General features: G+C 35.6%; 1 protein-coding gene across 1 annotated transcript in view; it reads left to right on the forward strand.

Moving 5' to 3' along the window:
* ROR1 (ROR family WNT receptor 1) overlaps positions 1–19,459 on the forward strand; it is a 182,537-nt gene that overhangs the window by 150,407 nt on the left and 12,671 nt on the right. Inside the window, exons 5-7 of the mRNA XM_026665978.2 lie at positions 10,766–10,893; positions 13,613–13,930; positions 14,876–15,121. Coding sequence (XP_026521763.2) covers positions 10,766–10,893; positions 13,613–13,930; positions 14,876–15,121 — 692 coding nt within the window. The remainder of the gene's footprint in view (positions 1–10,765; positions 10,894–13,612; positions 13,931–14,875; positions 15,122–19,459) is intronic.

Below are 19,459 nucleotides of genomic sequence, written 5' to 3' on the forward strand. Positions count from 1 at the left end.
CATTGAGTTTGTATCTATTGTGTGCTCTTTTATTGTTGTGGTTGAAGCTGAAGTAGTCATTGACTGGTAGGATATTGTAGCAAATAATTTTGTGTACTATGCTTAAGTCCAACCATAGGCTCCTTTTTAGGTTCCTTTTTGTGCAAACGTATCCATTTTATACTTCAACCCTATAGAACATGTATGTCTTTGTGTGTGTGTGTGTGTGTGTGTGTGTGTGAGAGAGAGAGAGAGAGAGAGAGAGAGAGAGAGAGAGAGAGAGAGAGAGAGAGAATTGCGGATGGCAATTCATCTTGAATTCTTTTTAAAAAAAATAAATTTATACCAGGATAAAACTGAGTAAAGGCTATGAGAGTTTTGTTTTTTTAAATCACAATGCATCTATTTTGGGGATACCAATGGCATGTTTGAGGAGAGTAATGGCATTTTGAGAGATACTTTTCATACTATAGGTAGCCCTTCACTTACGACCACAATTGAGCCCAAAACTTAAGTGAGTTTTGCCCCATTTTATGACTTTTCTTGCCACAGTTATCAAGGGAATCACCACAATTGTTCCATTAGTAACACACTTGTTAAGTGAATCTGAGTGAATTCCCCTGGGACACTGCAACCATTATAAATATGAACCAGTTGCCAAGCAACTGAATTTTGATCACCTGATCATGGGGATACTGCAAAAGTCATAAATATGAAAAACAGTCATAAGTCACCTTTTTTTCAGGGCCATTGTAACTTAGAACAGTCACTAAACAAATAGTTGTAAATCAAAAACTCCCCGTATATGTACATGTGCTTGATTCAGCTTTGCTTGAAAAATTTCTGGTAGCTCACTTCCAAAAGAGACCTGTTGCCTTTCCAGCCTTCAAGTTCCTTCTCCTTTCTAGACTTCTGATTTAGTAGTTTTGAAGAAAAGTCCTCATGGACCCCTTGACTGAGTCAGTTCCATTCATGAACACAGAACATGAACTCCATTTTTTTCTGAATCAGATGTTCATAGTTGTTGTCTTAGGAATCAATTCCCATCAAGAGCATTCTATCCTTTTTCTGACTCTCATTAAATATGTGAATACCTTCTGTTTACTGTATTCATGTCTAGCGGGAAAAAAATATTTTTGTTGCCCTAAATCGGAGGTCTAGATTTCTCCAGAGCGATGTTAGGTGTTGAAGTTCACAAGGCTTAAAGTTGCTAAGTTTGGGGACCCCCTGCCCTAAATGATAATTTTTGTAAAAAAAAAAAAAATCACCAACAGCAGCATAATCTTTTACATCATACACACGTGGCTATATTGTCAACTGAAGGGAGACATTTCTTTAATATTTAATGTATTTTATATAATGTATTTTTTAAATTTATTTTTAATTTTAATTATGAGAATACAACACAATACATCCAACTTATCCTTGTTATACATTTTACTTCTTGTTTTTAAAGCAGTTGCATGATGTTTCGACAATTCTTCCACTTTCTTTAGTAAGTAATAATGTTGAAGAGTGAGACTGATTTACTACAGCTTCTTCACCCTGTTTTTTTTTCCCCCTATAGATAGAATTGTATGGCTCGATTTCATACTTATATCAGCAAGCACCCTCTTATATCAAGTCAGACCAAATATTGTTCTAACTCAAGTCATATCTAGCCAGACAGGCAGTGCCTCTTAGGAAAGGCTCAGACAAAAGTCTTTCCCAGCCTGATTATTCAGCATATCTTACCTTTCTTAGAAGTTGGCTCCAGAGCTTTCAACATACAACACAAGTGGTCTGTCACTTTGTTACAGGTGCCTCCAGCCTTTGTATCTTCTTAACAGAGTTCTGATTCATATTTGCATATTTTAAAGGTGGGAAGTTTGATCATTTGGTTACCAATGGGATGTTCCTATCAGAAAAAAAAAATCACCTTTTGAGCACAGAGTCCTTTGGATAAGAGCAGAAGAAAATGTTAACAGGATAAAATTATGTTTACTTTCATAGAGGCTGGGTTGCCATGGAAAACCTGCCTATGTTTATAAAATTCAGGATGATTTGACATTTCTTTAAAAAAATAAAAAAAGTATATAAGGTTACTGTTAAAATAAAACATCCTGTCACTCAGTTAAATCTAAATGAAAACAATTGTATAGTCCAAGTTCCACCTTAATCAAATGGGAAACATGAGCCTGCACATTTACAAAGAAGGTGTCTAGAAACAGCCAGTCAGAGACAGAGGTTGGAATACTCAGATTCCCAAAGCATCTGCTCAGCGGCACAGATGGCTTGAAGAAAAACAGGAAGGCTAAGAGAACCGTAGTCTGCCTTTTGGAGACAATTCATAGATGAGGTATATCAGATTTTTGACAGGATGATACCCTTTCCTTCAAGGAAATCAATATTCCCACTGTTCATCATGTGCAGTTTCCCATATTTTGAATCAGATATGGATTGATTTCTGCTATTGTGTTTCTTAGGAAAAGACCGAGAGGGAGGGAGGGAGAAGGAGAAAAAGAAAGAATAGAATAAAATAGAGTAAAGAATAGAATAGAATAGAATAGAATAGAATAGAATAGAATAGAATAGAATAGAATAGAATAGAATAGAATAGAATTCTTTATTGGCCAAGTGTGATTGGACACACAAGGAATTTGTCTTGGTGCAAATGCTCTCAATGTACATAAAAGAAAAGATAGATCAACCAAGAATCATAAGGTACAACACTTAATAATAGTCATAGGGTTCAATAAGCAATCAAATCATACTTACAAAAAAATTGTAAGGATACAAGCAACAAAGTTACAGACAGTTATAAGTGGGTGAAAGGAAGGATGGGAAGATTAATAGTAGTAATGCAGACTTAGTAAATACAGTAGTTTGACAGTGAAAAAGAAAGAAAGAAAGAAAGAAAGAAAGAAAGAAGGAGGGAGGGAGGGAGGGAGGGAGGGAGAGAGAGAGAGAGAGAGAGAGAGAGAGAGAGAGAGAGAGAGAGAGAGAGAGAGAGAGAGAAGAAAAGTTTCTTTTTAGATTTTCAAAATAGGACAAAAATACCCTAGAATAGATTATCCCAGGACAGGCCATGTATCCTTCACTCAGTTCTACTTCAATGGTGCAAATGGATTTGGCTGATTTAGACTTGGTTAGAATGTCTGCTGAGAACAAACAGGAAGAAAAATCATCTTTCTGCTGTAGCAAGCACAATATTAATATTTCTTTAACAGTATTGCAGAATACATTAGCACTTAATAATGATAGGCTCTCATTGCACATGTGATGAAAATATATGAAATCTATGTTTTTAACAAGGGTACTTTGCATATATTTAAATTACACAGGCATTGTAGGCATTCAAGTTGGGAAAGTAATTAGCAGCTGCAAGCAAGCTATACATTCAGCTAGATTGTTATTTTAGATAAGTAGTCAGTAATAGGCATTGGGCACATTCCAGGAGCCATCATTAAAAGGAATTCTCCAAATTGATTCAAGAATATCACCCTTCTTGAATATAGTATTTAAATACACACAATGATCTACTACTCTATTATGTACTTAATGAGTACTGCACAAAGATCAGGAATTGTTATATCCTTATTGTGGCATAGTGATAGGGCAGAAATTAATTTAGATTGGTATTTGAATTGAATCACATTCAGTTTTACTTTTTCAAATTAATCTATGAATCCAAATTCAGTTATCATTTGAAATTTGAACCAATCAAATTTTGCAAAGCACCTGCCAATTAAAAGTGTATTAAAGGAATATATAAACATAATACACATTCATGATAATAATGAACAAAGATATTGGGGAAATGGTGAGAAAAAAACTTTGTATTATATAACACTGCTAATAAAAATCATGTTTGGATAGTTACATATCATAATAAAATCACATTTGAAACCTGGTTGAAAAACAAGCACCTTATTCATCTAGCTTAATAGTACAATCTAGATAAGCATACTGAAAACAGGCTCACCCTGCAACCAAGGGAATATACAGAAGTATTAGTGCTAGTTAGAATTTTGGCACACTTCCTATATTGAAATATTCAAAATTAGTTACTTGCATTATTAATCACCTGAAATGTCCATGAACAGAAAGGTTACTTATGGAAGATTTATCTATTTACTACAATACTGTAATTTACCTGCAATACTAACACAAAGGAGAGAAAGAAAATAGTAAGCTAAAACTTAGGTGTAAAGAATTATCTGAATAAGGATTTTATAGAATCGAAGCAGGTATTTTGGGATTTTGTACAAAGCTCTAAAAATTATCCCGTGGAATTCTGAAAAGGAATCTATCTCATAAGTTAAAACATGTGCAAGGTCATATTTTTTTAAAGTAAGGTAATAACACATATTTAACAGAGAATATACAAATGCAGCATTTCTCTAGAGAATAGCTACTTCCTGCTCCAATATGTGAGACATTTAGATTTTGCATGTGTAAAAATAGAAGAATATTTTACTAAAGATGACCTCTGATAGGTTAGACTTATATTATTTATGTCAACAAAACCAAAATAAAACCATGAAAGGATGTCCATTTGGGTGGTCAACAAAATTATAACATGTCTAAAAAGTTGTTGCACTTCATTGTTGTCACTGAAACTCATTTTAAAAAGGTATAGAGTATCAACTAAAAGGAATCTAGTAGACTTTTAAAATAACCTAAGGGCTAAAACATTGCTTGGTTCCAGAAAGGAAGTTCTGTGCTCTCATGTTTCAGTTTAATTGGGATTTCCTGGGCTGACAACTGACTGGGAGCATCCGGTATTACCGGATAAGTAATACCAAATCTAGCTGCATTGTAAGAAGCTGTCACTCTAAAATCAATTGATACTCAAAGCTGGTATCATTTCTTATTGCTATCAGCAACAATGGAGTATCCTAGATAGCAAGTGATAAACTGGCCAGCTTAGGTGAGAAGGACAAAGAAGGAAAATTTTAGTTTGTAAAGAAGCAAAAATCTAAACTGGCATACTGAAATAGATTCTATATTTTTAATAAATTATGCAAGCCCCCAAAATGTAATACATATATTTGTGTAGTTCTTGCTCAGTCATCCATAAAGTTCTTTGTTAACTGCAATCGTCCAGGTTAGCATTGTGTTTTAGATATTTCTCTTGTTTCTATCCCAAATGCTTTCAATATTATCTGGGCCAGCTATCTTGAAATGTTGAGGTTCACTTTCTTGGCCATACGTTGGTTTCAGCTTTCTGTGCTTCCTTTTCTTCTCTTTTTAACAAAAACTGAGGTTCTCTGAAAATCCATTTCTGCCCCAGATGCCAAATTCCAAATGAAAATGTAGCAACCACAAACATGTAAGATGGACTTTTTAATATGGTTCACTAACATAGCCATAACTGAGCATCTTATTTGTCTGATCTTTTAAGTTGTGTATATTTCTTTATCTTAAGTCTGAATGGCTCTGCCATCCTCCAGGAAGAACTAAAAATAAGTCTGTCAAACAAAATGTAAGTTCTAGGAGTTTCCTGCCCTTCTCATAACTGTGAGCATATGAGGTGCAGCTTATATTGAAAAATTATGTAAGAAAGCTGCCAAGAAAGATCCAAGCAGTATTACCAATGCTGTTTCATAAGTAGTCACAGCTGCTGTTGATCCAAAAAGCCGCCCCCCTCTTGTCTTCTAGGCAGCGCTAGATTTCTTGAAAGGGAGTAATTACTACAATTGGGCTTGTAGTAATGTTTTAGAAACAGTTCCGTAAAAGTAAGTGCTTTCCAGCATGTATGTAAGTAACCCTTGTCTACAGCTCTTTAAAACAACTGCATCTTTTCTTTGGATCCCCTGGCAGCGGCACTGAGCAGCTAGCCAATGTTGGGAAAGGAAGTGTGACTGTTTTAAAGAATTGCAGACAAGTGCTAGTACAGACACTGGCAAGAACATCTCTCTTGAGGGATTCCAAAAAGTGATATGCTGGCGTGCAATTGTGAAATAAAAATTATTTCTGGAGTGCTGCACAGCCTTAGCAATTATAGCAATGCATTGCAGTTAAGAATGTAAATAGATTACTTTCAGACAGGTTTGGCCCCAACTCAGGACATATTTTCCAGAATTGTTCATAGCATTGCATTTAGATTGGGACATTTAACATTTCCTCTGTAAATATCTAGATCTCAAGTTATCTGATATACATGGAATGCCATCTTCTGCTTTTTGAGAACTGGTGCCAAACCAAAGGCTTTATGGGCATACAATAAACCTGGATGGTGCATCCAGAAATGAAGTTCTTATGCAAGCTTTTAATTGTCTGTATAGAATGATATGGTTTTAAACTTGTCAAAGATAATGAGGTTATACATGAGACACTTTGATTACCAAATTATAGAGTCTATGCATTTTTAATTGGTTCACACAGTCATTCAGTCTACCTCATTTTCAACAGCAGAGTGCATTTCCTTTCTTATGCCAATTTTAGATATAATAGACACACTAAAATGGCTTGTAATGCTGAATTGTCATCATAATTAGATCACTGTTCTCAAATCCTTATTCTGAAAGAGCCCCATTAGAAACGTTAGGATTCTGAACTAAACATTTAAAGATTCTAACTTGGAATAAATCTGCTCAGTTATTTACTTGTAATGAAATGTAACACTGTAAGTTGTGTTAAAGAGTGGTGTGGTGGCCTAGAGGTGGAGTTCTTGCCTCATAATCAAGAGGCTGTGAGTTCGGTCCTAGATAGAGGCAGATATTTCTCTCTCTGGGCACACTGGGAATATATCTGCTGAATATAACTCCACATTGGCAACAGGAAGGGCATCCAGCCAGTAAACACTCAGCTCCATTCAGTTGCCCAGACTCCATCCTGCAAGGGATTATGGGGTTGTTAAAAGAGGATGATTGTCAGTTGTGTTAATATATCATATATACCACTAAATTAGAACTGTGTTTTAATCAGCCTCAGATTGTTCACATGGAATTGTTGTCTGTGTTAATTTAGGTATATCATGTAATACAAGTAGTCCTCAACTTACAACCATTCATTTAGTGAATATTTGTAGTCACAACAGCATTGGAAATAGTGACATGACCATTTTTCACATGTTGCAGCATCCTCATGGTCACATGATCAAAATTAGGTTGGTTGATGACTAATTCATATTTATGACAGTTGCCGTGTCCTGGGTCCATGACAAGCAAAGACAATGGGGAAGCCAGATTCACTTAACAGCCGTGTTACTAACTTAACAACTACAATGATTCACTTAACAACTGTGGCAAAAAGGTCATAAAATGAAGCAAAACTCACTTAACTGTCTCACTTAGCAACATAAATTATGGGCTCAGTTGTAGTCCGTAAGTCGAGGACTACCTATACAGACCAGTTCTAATTTTAAGTAAACTCATTGGCTGCCTAAATTTTCAGTTGCTGGAGATGGATAGGTTCATAAGCATCCATGGGAAGAGCAACTACCAAATGTACATTGGGATGCTAACGCTTCGTCTTACATATTCGTATGCAAAATGACAGGGCAAGTATGAAAGGCTGGAGTTTGTGCTGTGACATCACACTACAATTTGTCATTTTCGAATGGGCGCCTAGTGGGTAGGGATCATAGAACGTTTTATGCCAGAATCAAGGGAAATAATAGCCTTCCAGTACAAGTACAGTATATGTCACAATTTATAATTTATACAATAACATTGGGGTGCATGTGATATCACTTTCTTCCCTTGCCAATGCCATGAATACAAAGTGAGTATAGCCAGCATTTAGTAGAAATAAAGATTCAACTACCACTCTGGCATCTATCCTAGAAGTGGGAAGGTACATGATATATTAATATTTTGAAAAACTTATTTTTTGAAAATTTTTATTTGGGTTTTCACAAAAAAAATAAAATACAAATAAAGCATCTTTTTTTGAAAATAGCATGGTCCCAGGTTATCACTTCTTCATACAGACACAAACTCAATTTCATGCTCATTTTTGTGTTCTATTCCATATCTTATTACTGTTTTACATTTTCTACATAGTTTTTCCCTTCTTTTAATTTTCTCAACTTTATTTTGATTAGCTCATCTCAATTCAAGTCATTATATTTATACTTTTGTCTGTCCTGTTTCAATTTCATATTATCTTTTCTCATTAAACAAATTTTCCCCTGTAGTTACTAAATAGAGTATGACACCTGTATATCTTTTAATCTTATCCATTCAACTCATATTTAAGGTTCAATGTATACCTTTAAGATTATAACATTCAATATAATACATAACTTCCAATCGAATTCTGCTTGGTACATTCTTCAAATACACACTATATTCTTAAAAAAAGATTATATGTAAATAAAGCACTCATTCCATTCCAATTCAATTCTATCATTAATATTCATTAAAATCTTAACATCTTTAACATTTCTTTTCAATTAAATATCATACTTCCTTGGGAACACTTATAAACTTTCCATAATTATTTTTTTTCCATATTTCTCTTCACTTATATTTTATAAATCATTAATAATAATTAAAATGTTCCCATCCTTTCCTAATTTAATTCTCTCAGTCACTTTATTTCATTTATTTATTAACAAACATTCCACTAGATTACAATAAATATTTTATCCATCATTTTAATAATATTTTCTAATATTATTTCTATAACAAGACTATCTTATGTACCTTTGCAGAATCCCTTTTACAATTAAGTTTTTATCCGTTATCTCTAAACAAGCTTATACTTCCAATTCTTATACCTTTTTCCTGTTTCTCTAATATTTTGAAAAACTTAATGGTTTCTTACTACCATAGCACTATTTCTTTTAACTGGCTACATGTTTCCAAGCAGTAAGAAAGATTGTGAATCAATTGCCCAATCAGTCTTAAAGGACTTTATGATCAGAATGCTGGGGATATTGATATCAATGAGATTTCACCATAAATAACTTTCTAGTCTTAGAGGATTCAATTTCTAGCTGCAAGTTTAGTAGTTATATAGTTATTATTAATAGAACACAATTGTATTACTGTACTTAACAGCAATATTATTACTATTAATGCAATATTATTGAATTAATGCAATTTCATGTAATGGAATTGTCCCAAGGCTAAGGTATTATGGTCAAAATAAAGTAGTATTATTGTTATGTGGAGTCCTTGGTGCTCTCTGAGCTTGGTGGTTTTCTCATAGACATTTCATTACCAAATTAGGTAATATCTTCAGTGTTATTAGGGAGTGGAGTTTGCTCTCAATTTATATTCTAGTGGTTTGCCCTGTCAGCGATAGTAGGAGTGCTTTGGTATTATTGTTAGAAAGTATTATTGTAATTCCCAAGACCAAAAGTTTAAAACATTGACTAGATAACCTAGAAATGAGAATGTGTACCTCTTAATGATTTATTAGAAAAAAATAAACAGGGCTTTATTTCTTAGTCAGTGTATCAGCCCATATAAAAACAACCATGATCTATAACTGAAGAAAACCAAAAGCATTTTTGTTCCATGTACAGATTGTGATTACACCCTCACCAATTTATGGCATTACATTGGCAGTAGGAAAATCATTACTCCTACTGCTGGATAATAAAAGTGACACTGCACTGATTTGGATTGGCTTTGGATTGGGTTAGTGCTGGTCTCTCTACTTAGTATATAAAAAAGGGGGGAAAGTTAACTTTTCATCATTGCCAAGTGAATACGCATACAAAGTTCCATGTTTAAGTCTCCTTTTATAGGTTCACTACATAAGCGAAAGAGTTAAATGCATAGTATAGTATAGTAATAGTATAGTAACAGTAACATAGTATAGTATAGTATAGTATAGTATAGTATAGTATAGTATAGTATAGTATAGTATAGTATAGTATAGTATAGTATAGTATAGTATAGTATAGTACTGTATCGTAATCCAAGATTTATCCTCTTAAAGCAACTGTAGCTCTTTCCAGCTTCAAATATCAGTTTTTATTTACATTGCATAAGTCCTACCCAGCTGTAAAAGTTTCTCTGTCACATTCTTCCCTGCAAAACACCATTAGGTAAGATCAAATAAAGCTGAGTAGCATTGTGTAGGAATGCTGTAAACCTTGCCTACAACTTTTCCACTGCAACTCTAGCTCAGCTCAGCTATCCATCATGGCTATCAAAACACTGAAGAAAATCAGGAGAAAAAATATAATTACTTAACTTGATTTAGTAGAATATCTAAAAAAGATTGGTTGGACAAAATGGAATATGGTTACAATGAAGGATGCATCATAAAGTTAATGCTTTTCTATAGTCACTTTATATAACCATATCGATACTCAGGAGGTTTTTTTTAAGACTGTGATGGTTTTCAGCTACTACAGCAATTCTGAATGATTTGGAGCTGAGAAAATATTAACAATTGGCAAATTGGAATGCTTCCCATTTAATATTTGTTGAATTTCTCTTGTGAATAATTCTAGAAATAATAGTACTGTTTTTGTTATGTTCCTTCAAGTCATGTTTGACTCCTGGGGACCTGGATAGATCCACGCAATTTTTAGGATAACATTTTCAGAAGTGGTTTGCCATAATCTCCTTCCTAGGGCTGAGAGAGAAAGGGTGGTCCGGTTAAGGAAGTGGTGTCAAACTCGAGTCATCATGGCAGCTTCACGTGACGTATCATGACCTGTTTCCCCTTCGCTAAAATAAGCGTGGGCATGGCCAGCGCGTGACGGATCTGGCCCGCAGGTTTGACAGTCCTGAGTTAAGATTTCCTCACTCCTAGTTAGCACCTGAACTACCACACCAAAATGGCTCTTTAACAATACAGTTCTACATTATACATTATGCCTGCTTGATTTTAGGGATGAATATGAGGAGGATGGATTTTGTCAACCATATCGGGGAATTGCATGTGCAAGATTTATTGGAAATCGAACCATTTATATGGAATCTCTGCATATGCAAGGAGAAATAGAAAATCAAATTACTGGTAAGTTAAAAAAAATGCTTTCTCTTATTTTCAGTTAGATTGTCATAATCCTTGTTATAATCTACAATTCTGTATTTCAGATCCTTAATGTACTATATGTTAATTTTACATGTTCAACAGAATATATTCTATGGCACTTAAAATACACTGCTCAAAAAAATAAAGGGAACACAAAAATAAGACATCCTAGATCTGAATGAATGAAATATTCTTATTAAATATTTCGTTCATTACTTAGTTGAATGTGCTGACAACAAAATCACACAAAAATTATCAATGGAAATCAAATTTAGCAACCCATGGAGGTCTGGATTTGGAGTTACACTCAAAATTAAAGTGGAAAAAAACACTACAGGCTGATCCAACTTTGATGTCATGTCCTTAAAACAAGTCAAAATGAGGCTCAGTAGTGTGTGTGGCCTCCACGTGCCTGTATGACTTCCCTACAATGCCTGGGCATGCTCCTGATGAGGTGGCAGATGGTCTCCTGAGGGATCTCCTCCCACACCTGGACTAAAGCATCCCCCAACTCCTGGACAGTCTGTGGTGCAATGTGGCGTTGGTGGATGGAGCGAGACATGATGTCCCAGATGTGCTCAATTGGATTCAAGTCTGGGGAATGGGCGGGCCAGTCCATAGCATCAATGCCTTCGTCTTGCAGGAACTGCTGACACACTCCAGCCACATGAGGTCTAGCATTGTCATGCATTAGGAGGAACCCAGGGCCAACCACACCAGCATATGGTCTCACAAGGGGTCTTAGGATCTCATCTCGGTACCTAATGGCAGTCAGGCTACTTCTGGCAAGCACATGGAGGGCTGTGCGGCCCCCTAAAGAAATGCCACCCCACACCATTACTGACCCACTGCCAAACCGGTCATGCTGGAGGATGTTGCAGGCAACAGAACGTTCTCCACGGCGTCTCCAGACCCTGTCACGTCTTTCACATATGCTCAGTGTGAACCTGCTTTCATCTGTGAAGAGCACAGGGCGCCAGTGGCGTATTTGTCAATCTTGGTGTTCTCTGGCAAATGCCAAATGTCCTGCATGGTGTTGGGCTGTAAGTGCAACCCCCACCTGTGGACGTCGGGCCCTCATACCACCCTCATGGAGTCTGTTTCTGGCCGTTTGAGCAGCCACATGCACATTTGTGGCCCGCTGGAGGTCATTTTGCAGGGCTCTGGCAGTGCTCCTCCTGTCCCTCCTTGCACAAAGGCGGAGGTACCGGTCCTGATGCTGGGTTGTTGCCCTCCTAAGGCCTCCTCCACGTCTCCTGATGTACTGGCCTGTCTCCTGGTAGCACCTCCATGCTCTGGACACTACGCTGACAGACACAGCAAACCTTCTTGCCACAGCTCGCATTGATGTGCCATCCTGGATGTGCTGTACTACCTGAGCCACTTGTGTGGGTTGTAGACTCCATCTCATGCTACCACTAGAGTGAAAGCACCGCCAGCATTCAAAAGTGACCAAACCATCAGCCAGAAAGCATAGGAACTGAGAAGTGGTCTGTGGTCACCACCTGCAGAACCACTCCTTTATTGGGGATGTCTTGCTAACTGCCTATGATTTCCACCTGTTGCCTATTCCATTTGCACAACAGCATGTGAAATTGATTGTCAATCAGTGTTGCTACCTAAGTGGACAGTTTGATTTCACAGAAGTGTGATTGACCTGGAGTTACATTGTGTTGTTTAAGTGTTCCGTTTATTTTTTTGAGCAATGTATATTTAGAAGAAAAAAATATATTACTCATTTTGAAAAGCTGCAATGAAAATGAAACATTAAGAAAGATAGTAAAAAAAAAAACAGGCCTGCATATTATTTTAATTTTATTCTTAGCTTTTCTCATGAGCATGTTGGAAAATAATGCATTTATCATAATTTTATTCTGATTTCAGCCATGTTTTTGGAATACATAATTGATTAAATTTAATTCTTAATCTTATTTACTTGTGGACTTCCAATTGCATAAACTTAATTTTCTTTAAAAGCAAGATCACATACTTACCAAACAATAAATATTGGGGCCTACTTGATACTTAATCACTCAATCAAAGAGTAATTAAGACAGCCCAGTCCAATCAATGGAAAGGAAAGCAGATGCTAATATAAACTGCACTTAGTAAAGTACTATATTCTGAATACAAAAAATCTGAATACAAAATACCCGTGGGAACCATCACAAAATTTTTTCGATAAGCCCCCCCTGGGGCAGGAACCGATGTCACTGGGGTGTGTTCCCCCCAACCCCTTCCCAACTTCAAAGCCCCAAAGCTTTAGAGGCAGCCCTCCAGCTGGCCCAACCCCCCTTTGGCGCCCCGGCCTACCAAGGGTGGGGACCCACGGGGGGTGTGGTGTGAGGCGTTCTCTGGCCGCCGGTTTTAAAGTCGCTGGCGGTCCGGCTCCACGGCGCGGTGGGCTCGGCAGGGAGAGATCTCTCGCGGGGGGAAGGGACAAGAGGAGGGCGGGGCGGGACAGGGGGGGAGGAGGGGCGCTTCCCAGCCCACGGCCCTTCCCAAGGGGACCCTGGAGGCTCGGGGGGTGGCCCTGCCCAGGGGTCCCTCAGGCCCTGAGGCCCCCCGCCCCGCCAATATATGCTTATCTCTCCCCAAACCATACTTCTTATTGTGTCTTTATTTGGAAGTAGTTGCTATTGCATATGTTCTACTATAAATTTACTACTATCTCAACTGATTTGGTATTTGTATGCTGCAGCTGCCTTCACAATGATTGGAACTTCCAGTCATTTATCGGATAAATGTTCACAGTTTGCTATTCCATCGCTGTGCCATTATGCTTTCCCATATTGTGATGAGACTTCTTCCGTTGCAAAACCACGAGATCTGTGCCGGGATGAGTGCGAGATTCTGGAAAACGTGCTTTGCCAAACTGAATACATATTTGCAAGATCCAATCCTATGATTTTGATGCGGTTGAAGTTGCCGAATTGTGAAGATCTTCCCCAGCCTGATAGCCCTGAAGCTATCAACTGCATCCGTATTGGCATCCCTATGGCAGATCCAATCAATAAAAGTAAGTGGCAGTTACATTGCCTTGTATGTGAGATATCCCTAAAACAGATCAAGGGCACAGTTGATAGAGTCAAAGTCTGATTATTACAGCCAATATCTTTCACTAAGCAGATTAAATTTATTAGAGATATTGTTAGAAGAGAAATAAATATGAGCACCACCATTATGACTAGTGGAGTAAAATCTGCAGGGACCCATTGTTAGAAGAAAGCTTTTAATATTTTAAATCAGCAGTTATTTTTATATTATTCTGTTCCATTTAATGTCTGGTATATCATGATTTGTTCATTAAAATATCTTCTAGCTATTCCATTGAAATAAACATTAGTGCTGTTATTTTGTAAGGGAGATATATGGCATAAGCATTTAATAAAAAAATTTAATTGTTACTATGTAATATGGCAGTTACAAATTGTGTTAACTGACCTTGATATTGAGTGAAGTTTATGTTAGCTAACAAATAAGTTAAACAAAAATAATGTCAAGTGGCTTATTTCTAAAATAGCTTAATAAATACTAAGTTTCATAATTTCTCCTGCCAAGATAAGGGATTAGTTTCAAGATTTTGAGGAAGCTTTGAGTTCTTTTGCATATTTCTTAAACTATTTTAAAGAAGTGTGTAAGTTTTAAAAAGAGTATTGTTACATCTCCGTATATAAAACTGAATTAATTTTCAAGTCATAAACAAGAAGAAAGAAAAGAAACTCATCCAGAGAGAACATTTAATATTGTACAACTTGTCATAGATGCAATTTCCATTCCCCACCAGTTATTTAGAACTGAATAGTGAAACATTTTCAAGGGGGTGAAAAAAACCAAGAAAATCCAGTTGCCTTTTGAAAGGGCGGGAAAAACACTTTGGGACAACAATGACCTGGATGATTGAGAATCTCCATAGACATGTGTTCTTTTAATGCATCACAGAAAAATGATCTTTCTGTTGCAGATCACAAATGCTTCAACAGCACAGGAATGGACTATCGGGGGACCATCAGTGTAACAAAATCTGGGCGACAGTGCCAGCCATGGAACTCCCAGTATCCCCACACTCACACATTCACTGCTGTCAGGTACCCAGAGCTGAATGGAGGCCATTCCTATTGCCGAAACCCAGGCAATCAGAAAGAGGCACCCTGGTGCTTCACCTTAGATGAGAATCTCAAGTCAGAACTTTGTGACATCCCTGTCTGTGGTAAATATAATGAACTCTTTTTATGAAAATGAAATGAGATTGTTTGTTGTGTTTTGCAGTCCACTGCAGTTCAAGAGCCAAACTATGTGGCACATTCATCACATGTTTATAGAATTGACTTACCCCAACCATTTTAATTTGAAATACAAGTGCAGCTGCAGAATTTATATACAATCCCTGTTTATGGACCAAATTGAGCCTCTTGGTGGTCTTCTGTTTGGTGGCTACTTGCCATTTAAGGGATGTGTTTTCTAATGGCCTCACTTGGCAGGAGGGTAAAAGGCCAACAGAAACAAAAAATCTGAAAACCAGCAGGGGCCGGTAATCCAGATCTGGAGCATGTGCAGATCTAAAACTTTTCTCCCAAAACAAAATTCTTTGGCTCAGCATGCTTATTTGAACAAATGACTATTGTGTGAAACATGACTCTAAATAATCATTATTTTGTCTGAAATGTTATTGAGAGCCTCTTATTAAGTGGTTAGAAAAATGCCAGCAAGATTTTTGGAAAAATGACAGCAATACTTCCCAAGCGCTTCCTGGTAGCCGTGCAGAAGCAACAATGTAAAATGTTTTTAGGGAGTCAGAGAAGCTGTCTAATTAGTTCAGAGGAAGAGTGTTTGATGATTAAAAAAATTAGCATAAGCTAAATATTTCCATTGAGCCAAGCTAAGAAGACAAGAAGCCAAGAAGCCTTTTTTTAAAAAAAAAAAAAAAAAAGGGGTGGGTGGGACTAATCAATGAAGTAAGATACCATTTTTGAAACAATCATTTCTTGAATAAACCAGAATTGTATAGTGTCATATAAGTGATTAGCCACAGTTTAAAAAAGTGAACATGGGTTCCAATAACATGCTTCAGTATCTAAAAATGACCACTAGATGGCAACATAGAGATAGAGAAAAGTTTTTAACTGCCATCTTGTGGTATCAATAATTTTGCAAACTTGACAGATCTAAGAAACAAGGGTTTTTTCTTGCAGATCACGATTATGAACCAAAGTGAAATCATAAACTATAAAATTTAGTTTGTAGAACAACTTAAGCTAAATTGGAAAAATGTTATTCAACCAACTAGGAAGCAAAGTAAATACAGAGATCAAGGAGCATTAAAAGCTTGCAAGTGAAACACTGCTAAAATATCAAGATTCTTATTTTATAAGAAAAGGGTTTTGGACACCCTGCCTTGCCTTTGGTATAGACCTTGTCTTACGTCTTCCATTTGCCCAATTAGAAAGAACTAAAAAGGTGAAATGCACATTTTGCTGCCAACAATTCAATATCTGACTTATTCTCATTGGTAAAGATGCATGCAGCAATTGTGATGTTCTTCTTTTTTTTTTTTTTTTTTAAAAAGTTTTATTGATTTTAACAACAAATAAAAACACATAAAACATAAAACATAACATAAAAACATCATCATTCTTCATAAATTTACAGACAGTGTATCGGTTGGTTTATCACTCCTTTTTGTGCATCTATTTCATAGTCATCATAATAATTATGTTACATAATAACTCATATTATCAATCAACAATTATATATCCTAATATCCTTATTAAACAATCATTTGACTATAATTTAACTAATTCATGCTTAAGCGAGATAACTATAATTTAGTTAATTTATAACAAATCGTAAAATCATACCAAATCTATCTTAATATAATATTCTAAAAATATTATCAAAACCAAAATATATATATATTCTATTATTATATTGTTTTATCTAACCATTGATAAAAAAGATCCCAAACTTCATAGAATTGTTTATCTTCTTGTTCTCTAATTTCAAATGTCAATCTACTCATTTCAGCACATTCCAATATTTTCTTAATAATTTCTTCCTCTAATGGTATTTTCTCATTCTTCCAATTTCTAGCAAATACAATCCTAGCCGCTGTTAACACATTTACAATCAAATACTTTAAGTTTTTATTAAATGTATCAGGTAAGATTCCCAATAGAAAAATCTCTGGTTTCAAATCTATATGTTTTTTGTCATTTCTTCCAACCATATGCGAATTCTAGTCCAGTATTTCCTGGCCTCCTCACAAGTCCACCACATATGGTAATATGAGCCAGGGATCTGATGACATTTCCAACACTTTTCGGATTTATTCTTGAACATTCTTGCTATTCTTGTCGGGGAAAATGCCACCTGTAAAACATCTTATACAAATTTTCTTTATATGCTACTGACATTGTCATTTTATAATTTTGAGACCACAATTTTTGCCATTTTTCTAAATCAATCCCATATCCAAAGTTCTTCCCCCAAACAATCATTGTTTCTTTGACTTGTTCTTCCTCTAATTTAATTTCCAACAAATAACTATATAGTTTTTTAATCACTTTTTCATCAGCACCTGTCAAAATCCCATCTAAATCAGTCAATTTATCATAAAATCCTTCTGTTTTAGAATCTTTAAGATACCTTGAGTGTATTTGCGCATATGAAAACCAATTCATCTTTATATCTTGTTCTTCTAGCTTTTGCATCGTTTTAAGTTCACCCTTTTCATCCAGTATTTCCCATATCTAACTGTTTGTTCCTTCTTATAAATTATGGGATAGGAAAAAGCTTCAATAGTTGATAACCAAACTGGAATTTTCAAATAACATTGTTTCTTAATTTTCTCCCAATTCAACCATAACGATTCCCGTATATAGTGCCTTCTGAAATAACCCTGCGATTTAGTTCCTTATACCATAAAAAAGCATGCCAACCCAATAATAAATCATGTCCTTCCAATGCCAGTAATCTAGACTTTCTTAACGTTATCCATTCTTTAACCCACATTAAATTTGCAGCTTGATAATACAACTCCCAATTAGGAAGGCCAAATCCTCCTCTAATTCTAGCATCCTGTAAAAGTTTTAGTTTTATTCTCGCTTTCTTACCTTGCCATATATACTTCAACACCATTTTATTTAATTCATCAAAATAGTCTTTACCAAGCCTAATTGGTATTGTTTGAAACAAATATAAAATTCTGGGTAAAATATTCATTTTAATTGTTGAGATTCTACCTATCAAAGATAATTGTAGATTTTCCCATTTTTCAAGTCAGATGCTATCTGCTGTTTAAGTTTAACATAATTATTCTCTTTCAGTGTAGTACATCTTGACGTCAAAATTATCCCCAAGTATTTAACTTTATTCGTAACTTGAATTTTCAATAAGTCTGCCAACTCTTCTCTTTGCCTTAATAACATATTTTTGTCAGAATCTTTGTTTTGTCTTTATTTATTTTCAAGCCAGCCATCTCACCATACGTCTCTATCTTTTCCAGTAGTTTTAAAGCTGTCTCTAGAGGATCTTCCAGAATAAAGACCAAATCGTCCATAAAGGCTTGCAATTTAAATTCCTCCTTTTAACTTTCATTCCTTTTATATTTGTATCCTCTCTAATATTTCTATTTAATACTTCCAAAGTCAATACAAATAACAAAGGGGACAGTGGACATCCTTGTCTTGTGCCTTTTTAATATTGATAGAGTCTGTAAATTCTCCATCTATCATCACTTTTGCTGTTTGCTTATAATATATAGCTTCCATTGCTTGAATAAATTTTCTAGCAAAACCCATCTGTTCAATAATAATAACATAAATCTCCAATTCACGTTATCAAATGCCTTTTGAGCATCTAAAAATATCAAAGCCATTTGCTTTTCAGAGTGTGCCTCATAATATTCCAAAGTGTCCAAAATTACTCTCATGTTGTCTTTAATTTGTCTCTTTGGTAGAAATCCATTCTGATCAGAATGAATAAAATTATTTAAGTATTTTTTAAGCCTTTCTGCCAAAATTGAAGCAAAGATTTTATAATCTGCATTCAATAAAGAAATAGGTCTATAATTCTTAATTTGTGATGGTTCAGTCCCTTCTTTTGGAATAAGCGTAATATAAGCTTCTGACCATGTTTTAGGTATTTTCTTATTTATCATAACTTCATTCATAATTTCTAACATTGGGATGCTCAGTGATTCTTGTAATGTTTTATAAATTCTGCCGGGAAACCATCTGGTCCTGGTGCTTTCCGTTATTCTGTCTATTAAGTGCTTCAGTTAATTCCATCATTGTTATAGGATTTTCCAACATTTTCCCAGTTTCATCAGATATCTTGGGTAGGTTGGCATTTTGTAAATACTGTTTAATTTTCCCTCATCAAAATCCTCCTGCTTATATAATTGCGCATAAAAATCTCGAATAATTCTCTTTTTCTCCTTATTACCATGACAGACTAGACCCTGTTCATCCATTAACTGTGGTATTCTCCTTGATTCTTTCTCTTTTCTCAGTTTGTATGCTAACCATCTACCTGGCCTGTTTGCCTC

The sequence above is a fragment of the Notechis scutatus genome, chromosome 3, assembly GCF_049901735.1.
Source record: "Notechis scutatus isolate UNSWTSFEM ecotype Mainland chromosome 3, rNotScu1.2, whole genome shotgun sequence".
Taxonomy (NCBI): Eukaryota; Metazoa; Chordata; class Lepidosauria; order Squamata; family Elapidae; genus Notechis; species Notechis scutatus.